The sequence below is a fragment of the Pseudochaenichthys georgianus genome, unplaced genomic scaffold, assembly GCF_902827115.2.
Source record: "Pseudochaenichthys georgianus unplaced genomic scaffold, fPseGeo1.2 scaffold_267_arrow_ctg1, whole genome shotgun sequence".
Classification (NCBI taxonomy): Eukaryota; Metazoa; Chordata; class Actinopteri; order Perciformes; family Channichthyidae; genus Pseudochaenichthys; species Pseudochaenichthys georgianus.
In genome coordinates, this window is record NW_027262956.1 from 153,913 (window position 1) to 172,561 (window position 18,649).

Genomic DNA, 18,649 nt, shown 5'->3' on the forward strand with positions numbered 1-18,649 from the left:
CCAAAATAATTACATATTAAGTTAAAAAATAATAAAATAGAAATTCATAGAAATTATAATGAACAAACTAAGAGTACACTTTTTTTTAAATTAGAATAAAACATTTTTTAATAAAAACAAACTTTAAAAACAATTATATAACGACATTTAAAATAAAAAACAATATTAATACAAAATAAATCAAATAAAAAAAGGCATACAAATAAATTATAATCATGACAAAAATGTAATTAAATAAAAGAACGACATTTAAAAATGTAATTAATAAATCATTAAAAAAAATACATAAAGAAACATGAAAATTAAATTAAAAAAGAAATAAAATAATTTAATAAAAGGCTATTCATGTTCTTAGGTCCTTTTTTTGGTATAATAACGTTATTATTACTATTACTAATGAATTTTTCAGTTATCATGTTTTGTGTGTGAGCAGGAGTCAAACACGTGATCTGTGTGAGAGCCAATCAAAAGCCAACAGGTCATGAATTCCGATTTATTTATTTTTTACCGGAAGAGAAGAAAATGGCTGCGGCTGCGAGGAACGGGAAGAGCGGACTTCTGGAAAAAGTGAGGATTTAAGAGTTATTGTTTTTATTCCTCTGGGTTTCATTCTGTCCCGGAGCTCAGGCTGCTGCTGCGGGGGGATCCGCTCAGCCTGAGCCGGGGGAGAGGCGATATCTGCGGCTAGAGATACGCTAACGTTTTAGCATGCTAAAGCTAAGCTAACGTTAGCATGCTAAAGTAAACATATGTTTTTATTAAGATTTCCTTTATTCATCCCACAGAGAGGTTATCTAGCAGTTTAGATAGAGAGGAAACATACACATAACATACTATTAGATAAAGAAAAGCATGCACATAGTATTTAAAATGAAACCATATCAAATACAAATGTACAGAAGAACACATTCAGATAATTCACAATCAGAATCTGTTTTTTTAAGTACACTTGCAAGACATTTGCTTTGATATAAATGATACAAACAGAGACACAGAAAGAAGAAACAACGTAGCAAAAAAATAACACACAAATAGGTATATTATAAAAGCTATTTTGAGATCATACCAAATGAAGACAATAAATACTCAAAATATAATTACGTGAGAAACTGAGTACAGTAAAAATATATATGAAAAATATTACATTCAAAGTTTAGAGAAATGTGCGACATGTTGTTTCCAAGATGAGACAGAACAAGACGGTTCAGAATAAAGACAGACCAGCAGCAGGAAAGGAAAGTGTGTGAAGAGTTTCCGTCTGACTGTTTAAACAGGTTGAAGAATATGAGAGAGAAATATAAAAAAGTCATACATTTAAAAGGCACCTATCATCCTCTTCTTCATGTCTCTTCTACATCAACATGTGTCCCCTCTTCTCCATGTCTCTTCTACATCAACATGTGTCCCCTCTTCTTCATGTCTCTTCTACATCAACATGTGTCCCCTCTTCTCCATGTCTCTTCTACATCAACATGTGTCCCCTCTTCTTCATGTCTCTTCTACATCAACATGTCCCCTCTTCTTCATGTCTCTTCTACATCAACATGTGTCCCCTCTTCTCCATGTCTTCTACATCAACATGTGTCCCCTCTTCTTCATGTCTCTTCTACATCAACATGTGTCCCCTCTTCTCCGTGTCTCTTCTACATCAACATGTGTCCCCTCTTCTTCATGTCACTTCTACATCAACACGTGTCCCCTCTTCTTCATGTCTCTTCCACATCAACATGTGTCCCCTCTTCTTCATGTCTCTTCTACATCAACATGTGTCCCCTCTTCTTCATGTCACTTCTACATCAACACGTGTCCCCTCTTCTTCATGTCTCTTCTACATCAACATGTGTCCCCTCTTCTTCATGTCACTTCTACATCAACATGTGTCCCCTCTTCTTCATGTCTCTTCTACATCAACATGTGTCCCCTCTTCTTCATATCTCTTCTACATCAACATGTGTCCCCTCTTCTTCATGTCTCTTCTACATCAACATGTGTCCCCTCTTCTCCATGTCTCTTCTACATCAACATGTGTCCCCTCTTCTCCATGTCACTTCTACATCAACATGTGTCCCCTCTTCTCCATGTCTCTTCTACATCAACATGTGTCCCCTCTTCTTCATGTCTCTTCTACATCAACATGTGTCCCCTCTTCTTCATGTCTCTTCTACATCAACATGTGTCCCCTCTTCTTCATGTCTCTTCTACATCAACATGTGTCCCCTCTCCTTCATGTCTCTTCTACATCAACATGTGTCCCCTCTTCTTCATGTCTCTTCTTCATCAACATGTGTCCCCTCTTCTCCATGTCTCTTCTACATCAACATGTGTCCCCTCTTCTCCATGTCACTTCTACATCAACATGTGTCCCCTCTTCTTCATGTCTCTTCTACATCAACATGTGTCCCCTCTTCTTCATGTCTCTTCTACATCAACATGTGTCCCCTCTTCTTCATGTCTCTTCTACATCAACATGTGTCCCCTCTCCTTCATGTCTCTTCTACATCAACATGTGTCCCCTCTCCTTCATGTCTCTTCTACATCAACATGTGTCCCCTCTTCTTCATGTCTCTTCTTCATCAACATGTGTCCCCTCTTCCTCATGTCTCTTCTACATCAACATGTGTCCCCTCTTCTTCAAGTCTCTTCTACATCAACATGTGTCCCCTCTTCTTCATGTCTCTTCTACATCAGCATGTGTCCCCTCTTGAAACAGAGGGGATTATGGGTAATGCTGCAATGATCTGTTTGGTGTTTCAGCCAATCAGAGACAGGCTCTGAATATATCTGACACCTGATATATATATTGAAGAAGAGGATGATAAGGGACCTTTAAAATAGATATTAAAAATGAAAAATGTCGGGTGAATAACAAAATCCATAAATATAGGAAAACATGTCCAGATTATTTATGAAAAATAGCAAAGAATTAAATGAAAATATGTCTAAAAATATATGAAACATTTAATAATTTTGGGGTAAAAAGGGAAAGTAAACTTGTGTTGGAGTCCACAGCCATTCAGCGTATTTATCTCTGACATATTTGCTTAAGAAGTGCTTTTTGAAGAACACTTTTTATAGTTGTGTCGTTGATCTCGTTCCATGCTGCAGACGCACCGCAGCTGCTACCGCTGTACCCTTTATAGGATCCCTATTCCCACCGAGTCGCTGCTTAAATGTGTGTTTACTTATTAACGCACTGATGTCTTCATGGAATACAAATATGATTAATTTTCACTTTTAAACCTCTTCAGTGGAGGATCGATGAGAAGCCGGTGAAGATCGACAAGTGGGACGGAGCGGCCATGAAAAACTCTCTGGACGACGCCGCCAAGAAGGTGAGCTCTTATTGTGAAAGGGTGTCAGAGTGAGTGTGTTGTGTTCAGGTGCTGTGTGTGAAGCAGCAACTCTAGTGCGTCAGGTGTTATTCATCAGGCTTCAGTCCACTTGCAGAGAGATTGAGTTTCATTAAAGCCATCATTTCGCCTCTCTGGATATAAATGTTTTTATTAGTGGTGCCCGATAATTATCGTCCCGATATTAGGAATTATGACGTCATCCCGATAAACCCGATACAATTATTAATAGCCCCGATAATATACAATTTATTTTTTGGGTAAAAGAAAGAAGTGCTGCAGTGTGGGTGGATTGGGATGAGGGGCGCTTGTTTTTCACTCGGCTCCTCCCGCACAGCCAGTACTGTGGTGTTAGTGGTTTAGGAAGAGGGGAGTTCTTCACAAAGCCAGCGCTCCCTAACTCACGCCTGGCTGAGACGTGAATGTCGTGCGGCCGTGAAGCCAGGACAGCAAACAAACATGTCGTCGGTAGTATGGGACTATTTCAAAGTTTCAGAGTGAGATAGTTCGCTTGCTATTTGTATTAACAGATGCAGAAGTTCCACGAGGAGGGAGAAGGCAACGAGCTATAATACTTCCAACCTGATCAGTCGCCTGAAACATCGCGGTGTGTTCAAAGCGTACGAAGACGCCTGCGCTGCTAAACTAGCTGCGAATCCAAAGCCAGCTGCAAAGGCACCGGGGCTTTCACCTATCGACGAGGCTTTTGAAAAAGGAGAAGTTTGCCAGAGACGACCCCAGGGCTAGTTTTGTTCATAGTAGTAATGCTCATGTCCTTTGCTCACTACTAGTCTGTTTTTTACCACCAGGTGTGCAAAAACTACAGGTACATTTAATATATGTATATTATATTACTTATCGGGTATCGGTCTTGAGAAGCAGGAAGTTATCGGTATCGGTTTCAAAAAACCAATATCGTGCATCCCTATTATGACTCATCCTGATTTGCTTTATGGATTAAGAGCTGAAGGATGCTCAGTTAAAAATGGGAGGCATACATTTGATATATTACTCGGTAATTTACACGATTAGCTGTTGTGTTCTGAGGCCTGTCCTACGAAGCCGGTTCAACCTAACCTGGATATGTTGGAGTTAGCCGGTTGGCCTAATCCAGAACATACGCGCTCTCGCTAAGCGGTCCTACAACGCGGGTTATCAAGTGGATCGCTCAGCCAGCCGTGTCCTATCTAGTTAGGCGTTCACATGAGAGGGGTGGTATCTGGAGCATTCGACCAATCACAGACATGGAGAAGCGCACTGACAGCGCAGCGTCATACTCCCTGAATGAAAAGTCAACTATAATATTAGACATATGAAGAAGTTAAAGTTTAAACATGACTTAAACACTTGATCAGGATCAAAGCTGCAAGGTGAACACAGCTGGAGCAGAACAAGTGTTGGAATGCGTCCATCAACAGGTTCATGATATCACGACTCAGAGTTTCCTCAACTTAACGTGTTGCTAAAATAACCCTTCTCATCCAGTCTGTGACGCTGTGAGTGCTGCACGGCCAGACACGCTCAGGGACTCGGATCAGGAGACATATGAAACATTATGAAGTGATATGCCGCGGACTGTACTTAATGTACTCTGATCCGGGTACTGATGCTGACTGGACTTAGTGTACTCTGATCCGGGTCCTGATGCTGACTGGACTTAGTGTACTCTGATCCGGGTTCTGATGCTGACTGGACTTAGTGTACTCTGATCCGGGTACTGATGCTGACAGGACTTAGTGTACTCTGATCCGGGTTCTGATGCTGACTGGACTTAGTGTGCTCTGATCCGGGTACTGATGCTGACTGGACTCAGTGTACTCTGATCCGGGTCCTGATGCTGACTGGACTCAGTGTACTCTGATCCGGGTTCTGATGCTGACTGGACTTAGTGTACTCTGATCCGGGTACTGATGCTGACTGGACTTAGTGTGCTCTGATCCGGGTACTGATGCTGACTGGACTCAGTGTACTCTGATCCGGGTCCTGATGCTGACTGGACTCAGTGTACTCTGATCCGGGTTCTGATGCTGACTGGACTTAGTGTACTCTGATCCGGGTACTGATGCTGACTGGACTCAGTGTACTCTGATCCGGGTACTGATGCTGACTGGACTCAGTGTACTCTGATCCGGGTACTGATGCTGACTGGACTCAGTGTACTCTGATCCGGGTTCTGATGCTGACTGGACTTAGTGTACTCTGATCCGGGTACTGATGCTGACTGGACTCAGTGTACTCTGATCCGGGTACTGATGCTGACTGGACTCAGTGTACTCTGATCCGGGTACTGATGCTGACTGGACTCAGTGTACTCTGATCCGGGTCCTGATGCTGACTGGACTCAGTGTACTCTGATCCGGGTCCTGATGCTGACTGGACTCAGTGTACTCTGATCCGGGTACTGATGCTGACTGGACTCAGTGTACTCTGATCCGGGTTCTGATGCTGACTGGACTCAGTGTACTCTGATCCGGGTCCTGATGCTGACTGGACTCAGTGTACTCTGATCCGGGTACTGATGCTGACTGGACTTAGTGTACTCTGATCCGGGTACTGATGCTGACTGGACTCAGTGTACTCTGATCCGGGTACTGATGCTGACTGGACTCAGTGTACTCTGATCCGGGTACTGATGCTGACTGGACTCAGTGTACTCTGATCCGGGTCCTGATGCTGACTGGACTCAGTGTACTCTGATCCGGGTCCTGATGCTGACTGGACTCAGTGTACTCTGATCCGGGTCCTGATGCTGACTGGACTCAGTGTACTCTGATCCGGGTCCTGATGCTGACTGGACTCAGTGTACTCTGATCCGGGTACTGATGCTGACTGGACTCAGTGTACTCTGATCCGGGTACTGATGCTGACTGGACTCAGTGTACTCTGATCCGGGTACTGATGCTGACTGGACTCAGTGTACTCTGATCCGGGTCCTGATGCTGACTGGACTCAGTGTACTCTGATCCGGGTCCTGATGCTGACTGGACTCAGTGTACTCTGATCCGGGTCCTGATGCTGACTGGACTCAGTGTACTCTGATCCGGGTCCTGATGCTGACTGGACTCAGTGTACTCTGATCCGGGTACTGATGCTGACTGGACTCAGTGTACTCTGATCCGGGTACTGATGCTGACTGTACTTAGTGTACTCTGATCCGGGTACTGATGCTGACTGAACTTAGTGTACTCTGATCCGGGTACTGATGCTGACTGGATTTAGTGTACTCTGATCCGGGTACTGATGCTGACTGGACTCAGTGTACTCTGATCCGGGTACTGATGCTGACTGGACTCAATGTACTCTGATCCGGGTACTGATGCTGACTGGACTCAGTGTACTCTGATCCGGGTTCTGATGCTGACTGGACTCAGTGTACTCTGATCCGGGTTCTGATGCTGACTGGACTCAGTGTACTCTGATCCGGGTTCTGATGCTGACTGGACTTAGTGTACTCTGATCCGGGTACTGATGCTGACTGGACTTAGTGTACTCTGATCCGGGTTCTGATGCTGACTGGACTTAGTGTACTCTGATCCGGGTACTGATGCTGACTGGACTCAGTGTACTCTGATCCGGGTTCTGATGCTGACTGGACTCAGTGTACTCTGATCCGGGTTCTGATGCTGACTGGACTTAGTGTACTCTGATCCGGGTACTGATGCTGACTGGACTTAGTGTACTCTGATCCGGGTTCTGATGCTGACTGGACTTAGTGTACTCTGATCCGGGTACTGATGCTGACTGGACTTAATGTACTCTGATCCGGGTACTGATGCTGACTGGACTTAGTGTACTCTGATCCGGGTACTGATGCTGACTGGACTTAGTGTACTCTGATCCGGGTACTGATGCTGACTGTACTTAATGTACTCTGATCCGGGTACTGATGCTGACTGTACTTAATGTACTCTGATCCGGGTACTGATGCTGACTGGACTTGGTGTACTCTGATCCGGGTACTGATGCTGACTGTACTTAATGTACTCTGATCCGGGTACTGATGCTGACTGTACTTAATGTACTCTGATCCGGGTACTGATGCTGACTGTACTTAATGTACTCTGATCCGGGTACTGATGCTGACTGTACTTAATGTACTCTGATCCGGGTACTGATGCTGACTGGACTTAGTGTACTCTGATCCGGGTACTGATGCTGACTGTACTTAATGTACTCTGATCCGGGTACTGATGCTGACTGTACTTAATGTACTCTGATCCGGGTACTGATGCTGACTGTACTTAATGTACTCTGATCCGGGTACTGATGCTGACTGTACTTAATGTACTCTGATCCGGGTACTGATGCTGACTGGACTTAGTGTACTCTGATCCGGGTACTGATGCTGACTGTACTTAATGTACTCTGATCCGGGTACTGATGCTGACTGTACTTAATGTACTCTGATCCGGGTACTGATGCTGACTGTACTTAATGTACTCTGATCCGGGTACTGATGCTGACTGGACTTAGTGTACTCTGATCCGGGTACTGATGCTGACTGTACTTAATGTACTCTGATCCGGGTACTGATGCTGACTGGACTTAGTGTACTCTGATCCGGGTACTGATGCTGACTGTACTTAATGTACTCTGATCCGGGTACTGATGCTGACTGGACTTAGTGTACTCTGATCCGGGTACTGATGCTGACTGGACTTAGTGTACTCTGATCCGGTTACTGATGCTGACTGGACTTAATGTACTCTGATCCGGGTACTGATGCTGACTGGACTTAGTGTACTCTGATCCGGGTACTGATGCTGACTGGACTTAGTGTACTCTGATCCGGTTACTGATGCTGACTGGACTTAGTGTACTCTGATCCGGGTACTGATGCTGACTGGACTTAGTGTACTCTGATCCGGGTACTGATGCTGACTGGACTCAGTGTACTCTGATCCGGGTACTGATGCTGACTGGACTTAGTGTACTCTGATCCGGGTACTGATGCTGACTGGACTTAGTGTACTCTGATCCGGTTACTGATGCTGACTGTACTTAGTGTACTCTGATCCGGGTACTGATGCTGACTGGACTTAGTGTACTCTGATCCGGGTACTGATGCTGACTGGACTTAGTGTACTCTGATCCGGTTACTGATGCTGACTGGACTTAGTGTACTCTGATCCGGTTACTGATGCTGACTGGACTTAGTGTACTCTGATCCGGGTACTGATGCTGACTGGACTTAGTGTACTCTGATCCGGTTACTGATGCTGACTGGACTTAGTGTACTCTGATCCGGGTACTGATGCTGACTGGACTTAGTGTACTCTGATCCGGGTACTGATGCTGACTGGACTTAGTGTACTCTGATCCGGTTACTGATGCTGACTGGACTTAGTGTACTCTGATCCGGTTACTGATGCTGACTGGACTTAGTGTACTCTGATCCGGGTACTGATGCTGACTGGACTTAGTGTACTCTGATCCGGTTACTGATGCTGACTGGACTTAGTGTACTCTGATCCGGGTACTGATGCTGACTGGACTTAGTGTACTCTGATCCGGGTACTGATGCTGACTGGACTTAGTGTGCTCTGATCCGGGTACTGATGCTGACTGGACTCAGTGTACTCTGACCCGGGTACTGATGCTGACTGGACTCAGTGTACTCTGATCCGGGTACTGATGCTGACTGGACTCAGTGTACTCTGACCCGGGTACTGATGCTGACTGGACTCAGTGTACTCTGATCCGGGTACTGATGCTGACTGGACTCAGTGTACTCTGATCCGGGTACTGATGCTGACTGGACTTAGTGTACTCTGATCCGGGTACTGATGCTGACTGGACTTAGTGTACTCTGATCCGGTTACTGATGCTGACTGTACTTAGTGTACTCTGATCCGGGTACTGATGCTGACTGGACTCAGTGTACTCTGATCCGGGTACTGATGCTGACTGGACTCAGTGTACTCTGATCCGGGTACTGATGCTGACTGTACTTAGTGTACTCTGATCCGGGTACTGATGCTGACTGGACTTAGTGTACTCTGATCCGGGTACTGATGCTGACTGGACTTAGTGTACTCTGATCCGGTTACTGATGCTGACTGGACTTAGTGTACTCTGATCCGGTTACTGATGCTGACTGGACTTAGTGTACTCTGATCCGGGTACTGATGCTGACTGGACTTAGTGTACTCTGATCCGGGTACTGATGCTGACTGGACTTAGTGTACTCTGATCCGGTTACTGATGCTGACTGGACTTAGTGTACTCTGATCCGGTTACTGATGCTGACTGGACTTAGTGTACTCTGATCCGGTTACTGATGCTGACTGGACTTAGTGTACTCTGATCCGGTTACTGATGCTGACTGGACTTAGTGTACTCTGATCCGGTTACTGATGCTGACTGGACTTAGTGTACTCTGATCCGGGTACTGATGCTGACTGGACTTAGTGTACTCTGATCCGGTTACTGATGCTGACTGGACTTAGTGTACTCTGATCCGGTTACTGATGCTGACTGGACTTAGTGTACTCTGATCCGGTTACTGATGCTGACTGGACTTAGTGTACTCTGATCCGGTTACTGATGCTGACTGGACTTAGTGTACTCTGATCCGGTTACTGATGCTGACTGGACTTAGTGTACTCTGATCCGGTTACTGATGCTGACTGGACTTAGTGTACTCTGATCCGGGTACTGATGCTGACTGGACTTAGTGTACTCTGATCCGGGTACTGATGCTGAGGCAGATATTTAAGAGCTTTCTTAACGCTAATGTTCTAACAGTCAGACTGCTCTGGAGATGGAGGTGATATTCTATTCATGTTCACGTTCACACAGTCGCTGATTTCTGCCGGCCGTCTTTCCTGCAGCGGCAGCTTTTCTGTGTTTCCTTTCTCCTGTGATATGACTTGATCGCTTTAAACTCCGCACACTGAGCTCTGATTGGTCAGCAGGCAGTGCTTTCACTGAGTTGAGCTCTTAGCCTGCAACCCAACCTGCTCCGGGGCAGGTTAGCCGCTAAGCATCAGTTACCATGGAGATCTAGCCACTAAAAAGAGAACCAGCGTCGTAGGACCGGAACCCCCGAGTTTGTCCTGAAGTTAGCCGCTCAGAGAACATCCGGCTTCGTAGGACAGGCCTCTGGTCTTGCTGTGTGTTGTGTTCAGGTGCTGCTGTGTGTTGTGTTCAGGTGCTGCTGTGTGTTAAAGCTGCTGTGTGTTGTGTTCAGGTGCTGCTGTGTGTTAAAGCTGCTGTGTGTTGTGTTCAGGTGCTGCTGTGTGTTAAAGCTGCTGTGTGTTGTGTTCAGGTGCTGCTGTGTGTTAAAGCTGCTGTGTGTTGTGTTCAGGTGCTGCTGTGTGTTAAAGCTGCTGTGTGTTGTGTTCAGGTGCTGCTGTGTGTTAAAGCTGCTGTGTGTTGTGTTCAGGTGCTGCTGTGTGTTAAAGCTGCTGTGTGTTGTGTTCAGGTGCTGCTGGAGAAGTTCTGTTACCTGGAGCACTTTGGTCTGGTGGACGGCCGGCTGCTCGTCTGCACCATCTCGTGTCTCTTCGCTGTCCTGGCGTTAGTGTGGGATTTCCTGCATCCTTTCCCCGAGTCCAGACCCGTCCTCGCCTGCTGCGTCATCTCATATCCTCTCAGGAGCTAAAATATATCATATTGTTGTTATTTCATTATTATGTTATTTATTCAATTAAATATATACTCTGTTTCAGTCAAAGTCCTGCATTCAAAATGTTCCTCAAGTGAAAGAAGAAAAGTATTCTCATCAAAATATAGTGAAAGTAGCGCCAGTAAAAGTAGAAGTACTCAGATCTTGTACTTGAGTAAAAGTAGAAGTACTCAGATCTTGTACTTGAGTAAAAGTAGAAGTACTCAGATCTTGTACTTGAGTAAAAGTAGAAGTACTCAGATCTTGTACTTGAGTAAAAGTAGAATTACTCAGATCTTGTACTGAGTAAAAGTAGAAGTACTCAGGTCTTGTACTTGAGTAAAAGTAGAAGTACTCAGATCTTGTACTTGAGTAAAAGTAGAAGTACTCAGATCTTGTACTTGAGTAAAAGTAGAAGTACTCAGATCTTGTACTTGAGTAAAGTAGAAGTACCAGAGTGTAGGAATACTCTGTTACAGTAAAAGTCCTGCATTCAAATGTTCCTCAAGTGAAAGAAGAAAAGTATTCTCATCAAAATATAGTGAAAGTAGCGCCAGTAAAAGTAGAAGTACTCAGATCTTGTACTTGAGTAAAAGTAGAAGTACTCAGATCTTGTACTTGAGTAAAAGTAGAAGTACTCAGATCTTGTACTTGAGTAAAAGTAGAAGTACTCAGATCTTGTACTTGAGTAAAAGTAGAAGTACTCAGATCTTGTACTTGAGTAAAAGTAGAAGTACTCAGATCTTGTACTTGAGTAAAAGTAGAATTACTCAGATCTTGTACTTGAGTAAAAGTAGAATTACTCAGATCTTGTACTTGAGTAAAAGTAGAATTACTCAGATCTTGTACTGAGTAAAAGTAGAAGTACTCAGGTCTTGTACTTGAGTAAAAGTAGAAGTACTCAGATCTTGTACTTGAGTAAAAGTAGAAGTACTCAGATCTTGTACTTGAGTAAAAGTAGAAGTACTCAGATCTTGTACTTGAGTAAAAGTAGAAGTACTCAGATCTTGTACTTGAGTAAAAGTAGAAGTACTCAGATCTTGTACTTGAGTAAAAGTAGAAGTACTCAGATCTTGTACTTGAGTAAAGTAGAAGTACCAGAGTGTAGGAATACTCTGTTACAGTAAAAGTCCTGCATTCAAAATGTTCCTCAAGTGAAAGAAGAAAAGTATTCTCATCAAAATATAGTGAAAGTAGCGCCAGTAAAAGTAGAAGTACTCAGATCTTGTACTTGAGTAAAAGTAGAAGTACTCAGATCTTGTACTTGAGTAAAAGTAGGAATTACTCAGATCTTGTACTTGAGTAAAAGTAGAAGTACTCAGATCTTGTACTTGAGTAAAAGTAGAAGTACTCAGATCTTGTACTTGAGTAAAAGTAGAAGTACTCAGATCTTGTACTTGAGTAAAAGTAGAAGTACTCAGATCTTGTACTTGAGTAAAAGTAGAAGTACTCAGATCTTGTACTTGAGTAAAGTAGAAGTACCAGAGTGTAGGAATACTCTGTTACAGTAAAAGTCCTGCATTCAAAATGTTCCTCAAGTGAAAGAAGAAAAGTATTCTCATCAAAATATAGTGAAAGTAGCGCCAGTAAAAGTAGAAGTACTCAGATCTTGTACTTGAGTAAAAGTAGAAGTACTCAGATCTTGTACTTGAGTAAAAGTAGAATTACTCAGATCTTGTACTTGAGTAAAAGTAGAAGTACTCAGATCTTGTACTTGAGTAAAAGTAGAAGTACTCAGATCTTGTACTTGAGTAAAAGTAGAAGTACTCAGATCTTGTACTTGAGTAAAAGTAGAAGTACTCAGATCTTGTACTTGAGTAAAAGTAGAATTACTCAGATCTTGTACTGAGTAAAAGTAGAAGTACTCAGGTCTTGTACTTGAGTAAAAGTAGAAGTACTCAGATCTTGTACTTGAGTAAAAGTAGAAGTACTCAGATCTTGTACTTGAGTAAAAGTAGAAGTACTCAGATCTTGTACTTGAGTAAAGTAGAAGTACCAGAGTGTAGGAATACTCTGTTACAGTAAAAGTCCTGCATTCAAAATGTTCCTCAAGTGAAAGAAGAAAAGTATTCTCATCAAAATATAGTGAAAGTAGCGCCAGTAAAAGTAGAAGTACTCAGATCTTGTACTTGAGTAAAAGTAGAAGTACTCAGGTCTTGTACTTGAGTAAAAGTAGAAGTACTCAGATCTTGTACTTGAGTAAAAGTAGAAGTACTCAGGTCTTGTACTTGAGTAAAAGTAGAATTACTCAGATCTTGTTCTTGAGTAAAAGTAGAAGTACTCAGGTCTTGTACTTGAGTAAAAGTAGAAGTACTCAGGTCTTGTACTTGAGTAAAAGTAGAAGTACTCAGGTCTTGTACTTGAGTAAAAGTAGAATTACTCAGATCTTGTACTGAGTAAAAGTAGAAGTACTCAGGTCTTGTACTTGAGTAAAAGTAGAATTACTCAGATCTTGTACTTGAGTAAAAGTAGAAGTACTCAGATCTTGTACTTGAGTAAAAGTAGAAGTACTCAGATCTTGTACTTGAGTAAAAGTAGAAGTACTCAGGTCTTGTACTTGAGTAAAAGTAGAAGTACTCAGGTCTTGTACTTGAGTAAAAGTAGAAGTACTCAGATCTTGTACTTGAGTAAAAGTAGAAGTACTCAGGTCTTGTACTTGAGTAAAAGTAGAATTACTCAGATCTTGTTCTTGAGTAAAAGTAGAAGTACTCAGGTCTTGTACTTGAGTAAAAGTAGAAGTACTCAGGTCTTGTACTTGAGTAAAAGTAGAAGTACTCAGGTCTTGTACTTGAGTAAAAGTAGAAGTACTCAGGTCTTGTACTTGAGTAAAGTAGAAGTACCAGAGTGTAGGAATACTCTGTTACAGTAAAAGTCCTGCATTCAAAATGTTCCTCAAGTGAAAGAAGAAAAGTATTCTCATCAAAATATAGTGAAAGTAGCGCCAGTAAAAGTAGAAGTACTCAGATCTTGTACTTGAGTAAAAGTACTCAGATCTTGTACTTGAGTAAAAGTACTCAGATCTTGTACTTGAGTAAAAGTAGAATTACTCAGATCTTGTACTGAGTAAAAGTAGAAGTACTCAGGTCTTGTACTTGAGTAAAAGTAGAAGTACTCAGATCTTGTACTTGAGTAAAAGTAGAATTACTCAGATCTTGTTCTTGAGTAAAAGTAGAAGTACTCAGATCTTGTACTTGAGTAAAAGTAGAAGTACTCAGGTCTTGTACTTGAGTAAAAGTAGAATTACTCAGATCTTGTACTTGAGTAAAAGTAGAAGTACTCAGATCTTGTACTTGAGTAAAAGTAGAAGTACTCAGATCTTGTACTTGAGTAAAAGTAGAAGTACTCAGGTCTTGTACTTGAGTAAAAGTAGAAGTACTCAGATCTTGTTCTTGAGTAAAAGTAGAAGTACTCAGATCTTGTACTTGAGTAAAAGTAGAAGTACTCAGGTCTTGTACTTGAGTAAAAGTAGAAGTACTCAGATCTTGTACTTGAGTAAAAGTAGAAGTACTCAGATCTTGTACTTGAGTAAAAGTAGAAGTACTCAGGTCTTGTACTTGAGTAAAAGTAGAAGTACTCAGATCTTGTTCTTGAGTAAAAGTAGAAGTACTCAGATCTTGTACTTGAGTAAAAGTAGAAGTACTCAGGTCTTGTACTTGAGTAAAAGTAGAAGTACTCAGATCTTGTACTTGAGTAAAAGTAGAAGTACTCAGATCTTGTACTTGAGTAAAAGTAGAAGTACTCAGGTCTTGTACTTGAGTAAAGTAGAAGTACCAGAGTGTAGGAATACTCTGTTACAGTAAAAGTCCTGCATTCAAAATGTTCCTCAAGTGAAAGAAGAAAAGTATTCTCATCTAAATGGAGAGTCCATAGAGAAGTGATGCATCCTGTGTAGGATGCAAACAGTGAAATGGGTGAGATAGGACTTGTGCCAGAGTTACATGATAATCAAACTGTACACTACAGAGCAGCGATGAAGTAACGACAGGAAACAGACGTGACATCATTCATGTACAAAGACGTAGTGGCAGGAACGTAATTACCCGTTACCATCGAACATTAATAGTAATGATATTGCGCGTGTTCTACAGAGCGTTTTGTGATGGTGGTATTTATATTGCACATAGTGGTGCTATGGATGTTGTAGTTCAGGTGTCTGTCAGCCTTATGGCCTGTTGTTGTTGTTGTTGTCCTTAACCCGGCCCACGTACTTCATCATGATGGCGGTGCTGACGCTGTACACGTCGTACCGGGAGAAGAACATCTTCCTGGTGGCTCAGCAGAAGGACCCGGCTGGCATGGACCCGGATCACAGCTGGACGCTCTGCTCCTCCCTCAAACGGTCAGCTCCCAGCATGCACTGCTCCGACCCCGTACTGGCTCGATACACATGCAGTTATTTTCACATTGATTCATTTACATGCATCTTCTTTAGTGCAGCACAATGTGTCTGTTAAAGGAAAGACCAACACCCCCCATTAGGTCACAGAACAAATACTAATGCATTTAATAATTGTATTTATTTATTATGATTTAATTTGTTTCTTATTATTTAGTACGGACTCACATTGAGATGTATTTATTTATGTGTTTTACTGTTTATATTTATTAGTATTTGTTATAATTTTGTGTTTATTTAATTATGTTTATTTGTATGTATGATCCCCAGTAGCTTTTTCTCTCGACAAAAGCTACTCTTCCTGGCGTCCGACACTTAAAACAATACAACAACATTCAAGACATCAGTCCTGACATCATTAACAACATTAACAATCTCATCCACTTTCAATATCAAACTCAGCCAAGGACCCCACCAGCACAAAGCATGACATTAGGGTTCACAGTAAGGGGCACAGGCGGCGCGTGAGGCTCAGGTGTGAGGAGGCTAAATAACTTCTTTTACCTGACGCTGCCCGCCCCGGCGTCTATAGAAAAGAGATCACTCAGTGACCAATCAGAGCTCAGTGTGCGGAGTTTACATCTCTCAAGTCATATTACAGGAGAAAGGAAATACAGTTTAAACTGCCGTATGCAGAGAAGACGCCGACGTGTCGCACTTATCATTCATATTACATCATCACTCAGATCATCGATCAGATAATATCATAATATATCATATCTCTCCTGATCTGAGTCAGCTGAGCCGTGTCTGGCCGTGCAGCACTCACAGCGTCACAGACTGGATGCAGAAGTATTATTTTAAGCAACACATTATGTTGACGAAACACTCGAGACAAATGTAATGAAAGTCAGATCCACTCGTGTCTTAGACGGGGCCGTGATATCAGAAAAGTATACGCTTTCAAACACTCGGTAGGCCTAGTTATTTTTTAACCAGTTGTTCTGTATTCTCCGTGCAGCAGCTCTGTGGCTCGTATCCTGGATCATATGTTGAAGTCATGGATGTTTAAAGCTCATATTTGTCTAATATTAGTTTACTTTTCATTTATGAAGTATGACGCTGCGCTGTCAGTACACTTGTCCCTGTTTGTGATTGGTCAAATGTAGCTAGCCCCGCCCCTTTCACGTGAACGCGCTCTCAGCTGGAGAGAGAAGCCCTGGCTTGATTTACCGAGTTGATAACCAGCGTCGTGGACCGCTTAGCGAGATCTCATTTGTTAGGGTTAGTTTAGATAACTCAAAGATACCCAGGGTCTGTGGAACTGGCTTCGTAGCACACAGGGCACAGGTGGCTGCATGGCAGCGCTAATGTCAAAGACACAGACATTATATTTTTATTTTACTAGGATGCAGTGACAACAATATTACACTTAGGCTTAGCCTTCCCTAGCCGACAGCACCCGCCGCCCCTGGGTACGTGGTCATTAGGCCCTTCAATCTCCTCTTGAAAGAGGCTCTGGACTCTGTCAGGTGGTTTGGCAATGAGTTCCTTCATAGCTCGATAGGTCACAGAAGGTTGGTCCTGGGTTTAGGTGCCCGTAGATGGCCTGATGCAGCGTGTCTAGTCTTATGGTCGCGCTCGTCTCTTGTGTAAACTTTGATCATAAAAACACTGCTTTTTTGCTAAATTGGAATTTTTTTAGAACAGTGATAACACGAGATTGCAGATGTTTCTCAACCGGAAGCCGTGATAGGTTTCTATGCTCAACTCCAATATGAGTGCGCTTCGAAGAGTGGAGAGCTACTCATTTATATATACATTTTATTATTTATTAAAAGCGCTATTTAAATTCAATTTATTATTATTTATTCTTGTTTTTTATTATTTATATATATAGTTGTATTATTATTTGGATTCAATTATATTTATTGGTATTTATTTAAGTTTTATTATTTCTATTTATTTGTATTATTAATATTTATTTGTATTATTAATATTTATTTAGTAATTATTTATATTTATCTGTATCTGTATTTATTAATATATATATTTGTTTGTGCCTCAGGTTTGACGACCAGTATTCGCTCAGAGTTTCTTTCACTGACGGGAAAACCAAGAAGACTCGCGACGCCGAGTTCACCGAGTCCGTGTCGGCGTTTTTCGACGAAGAAGGGACGCTCGACATGGACCCGTTCGAGAAAAGCGTTTCCAAGCTTCACGACGCTCTGGGCGCCGACAAGAAGAGCAAGTAATACTCCAGATAATACTCCAACAAGTACTCCGTGGTTTCTGAGGCTTCAGGAGATCTTCGGTGTTTCGTCCCGAGTTTAAACGTTTTTTTTCAAACAGGAAACACTCATTTTTCGGCTATTAAGACTAAATATTCGTGTTGCGTTCAAAGACGTCCTCTGCAGTTTGTGAGGGACATTTCTGTGACGCTTGATTGTCAATGATTTAACAAAACAAAGTGCAGTTTGCAGCCTGAGATCATCAGCAGCTGGTCGTCAGTATTTCGTCCCATAATAACATTTCAGCTCCACACTTCCTGTTTACAAGACCAAAAGAAAACAACAAAAGACCAGTCGGAGGAGAGTCTGAATAAGACAACAGGAAGTGGTGCGAATGTCGACCAAATTGAAATTTTGAATGTTTTTTTGTATTATTTCCTATTTCTCTGTGACGTCTGAAACAAGCGTGTGAACTCATTAAAGATGGAGAATGTTACCGGCACCCTGAATCATCCTTTTTTCATATTCATTGCATTATTATTTTTGTGATTTTTACCAGCAGTACCACCGTTCCTCCAGCTGAGGGCGCTGTTGCTCTGCGTTTCCCCTTCAGCTCTATAAGATAAAATAAGATGAAGCTTTATTGTCTCCCTTAGGAGAAATGTGTCTTGGGCATCGAAATAATTCACATAAAACCTTCAGGTCAATCAGTCATAGATACAGAACAGAGATCACATATCACATGGCAAAGAAACAAACAAGAAACATACAGGTACGTATTGTCATACTGATATTCTGTACACACTGAAGACCACTGAGACGAATGTAACATTTGTGATATTGGGCTCTATAAATAAACATTGATTGATTGAGGTACAGCACTTTCCCTATTGCAGAATCACTAAAAAGATATACACTTATAATATTCACAATTAATACAAATACACAACGATATATATTGTAATAAAGACATGTGTGTATATTTAATGCACATTTTGTATTTGTATTAATATATATATACATTGTATTTTTAATCTTTATTTTTTATATTTTATTCGTAAATAAATCAACTTTTATGAAACCATCTTTCCCCCCAGAATGAATAAAGTATATGGATTGGGAT

At 42.0% G+C, this 18,649-nt stretch overlaps 1 protein-coding gene across 1 annotated transcript; it reads left to right on the top strand.

Moving 5' to 3' along the window:
- Positions 1-484: 484 nt before the first annotated feature.
- On the top strand, positions 485-18,028 carry spcs2 (signal peptidase complex subunit 2). Its single transcript, XM_071202346.1, has 5 exons — positions 485-567; positions 3,249-3,332; positions 10,777-10,936; positions 15,163-15,298; positions 17,364-18,028. The coding sequence occupies exons 1-5, from the start codon at positions 523-525 to the stop codon at positions 17,548-17,550; spliced, it is 612 nt and encodes a 203-aa protein (XP_071058447.1). The 5' UTR covers positions 485-522; the 3' UTR covers positions 17,551-18,028.
- The last annotated feature ends 621 nt before the right edge of the window (positions 18,029-18,649 follow it).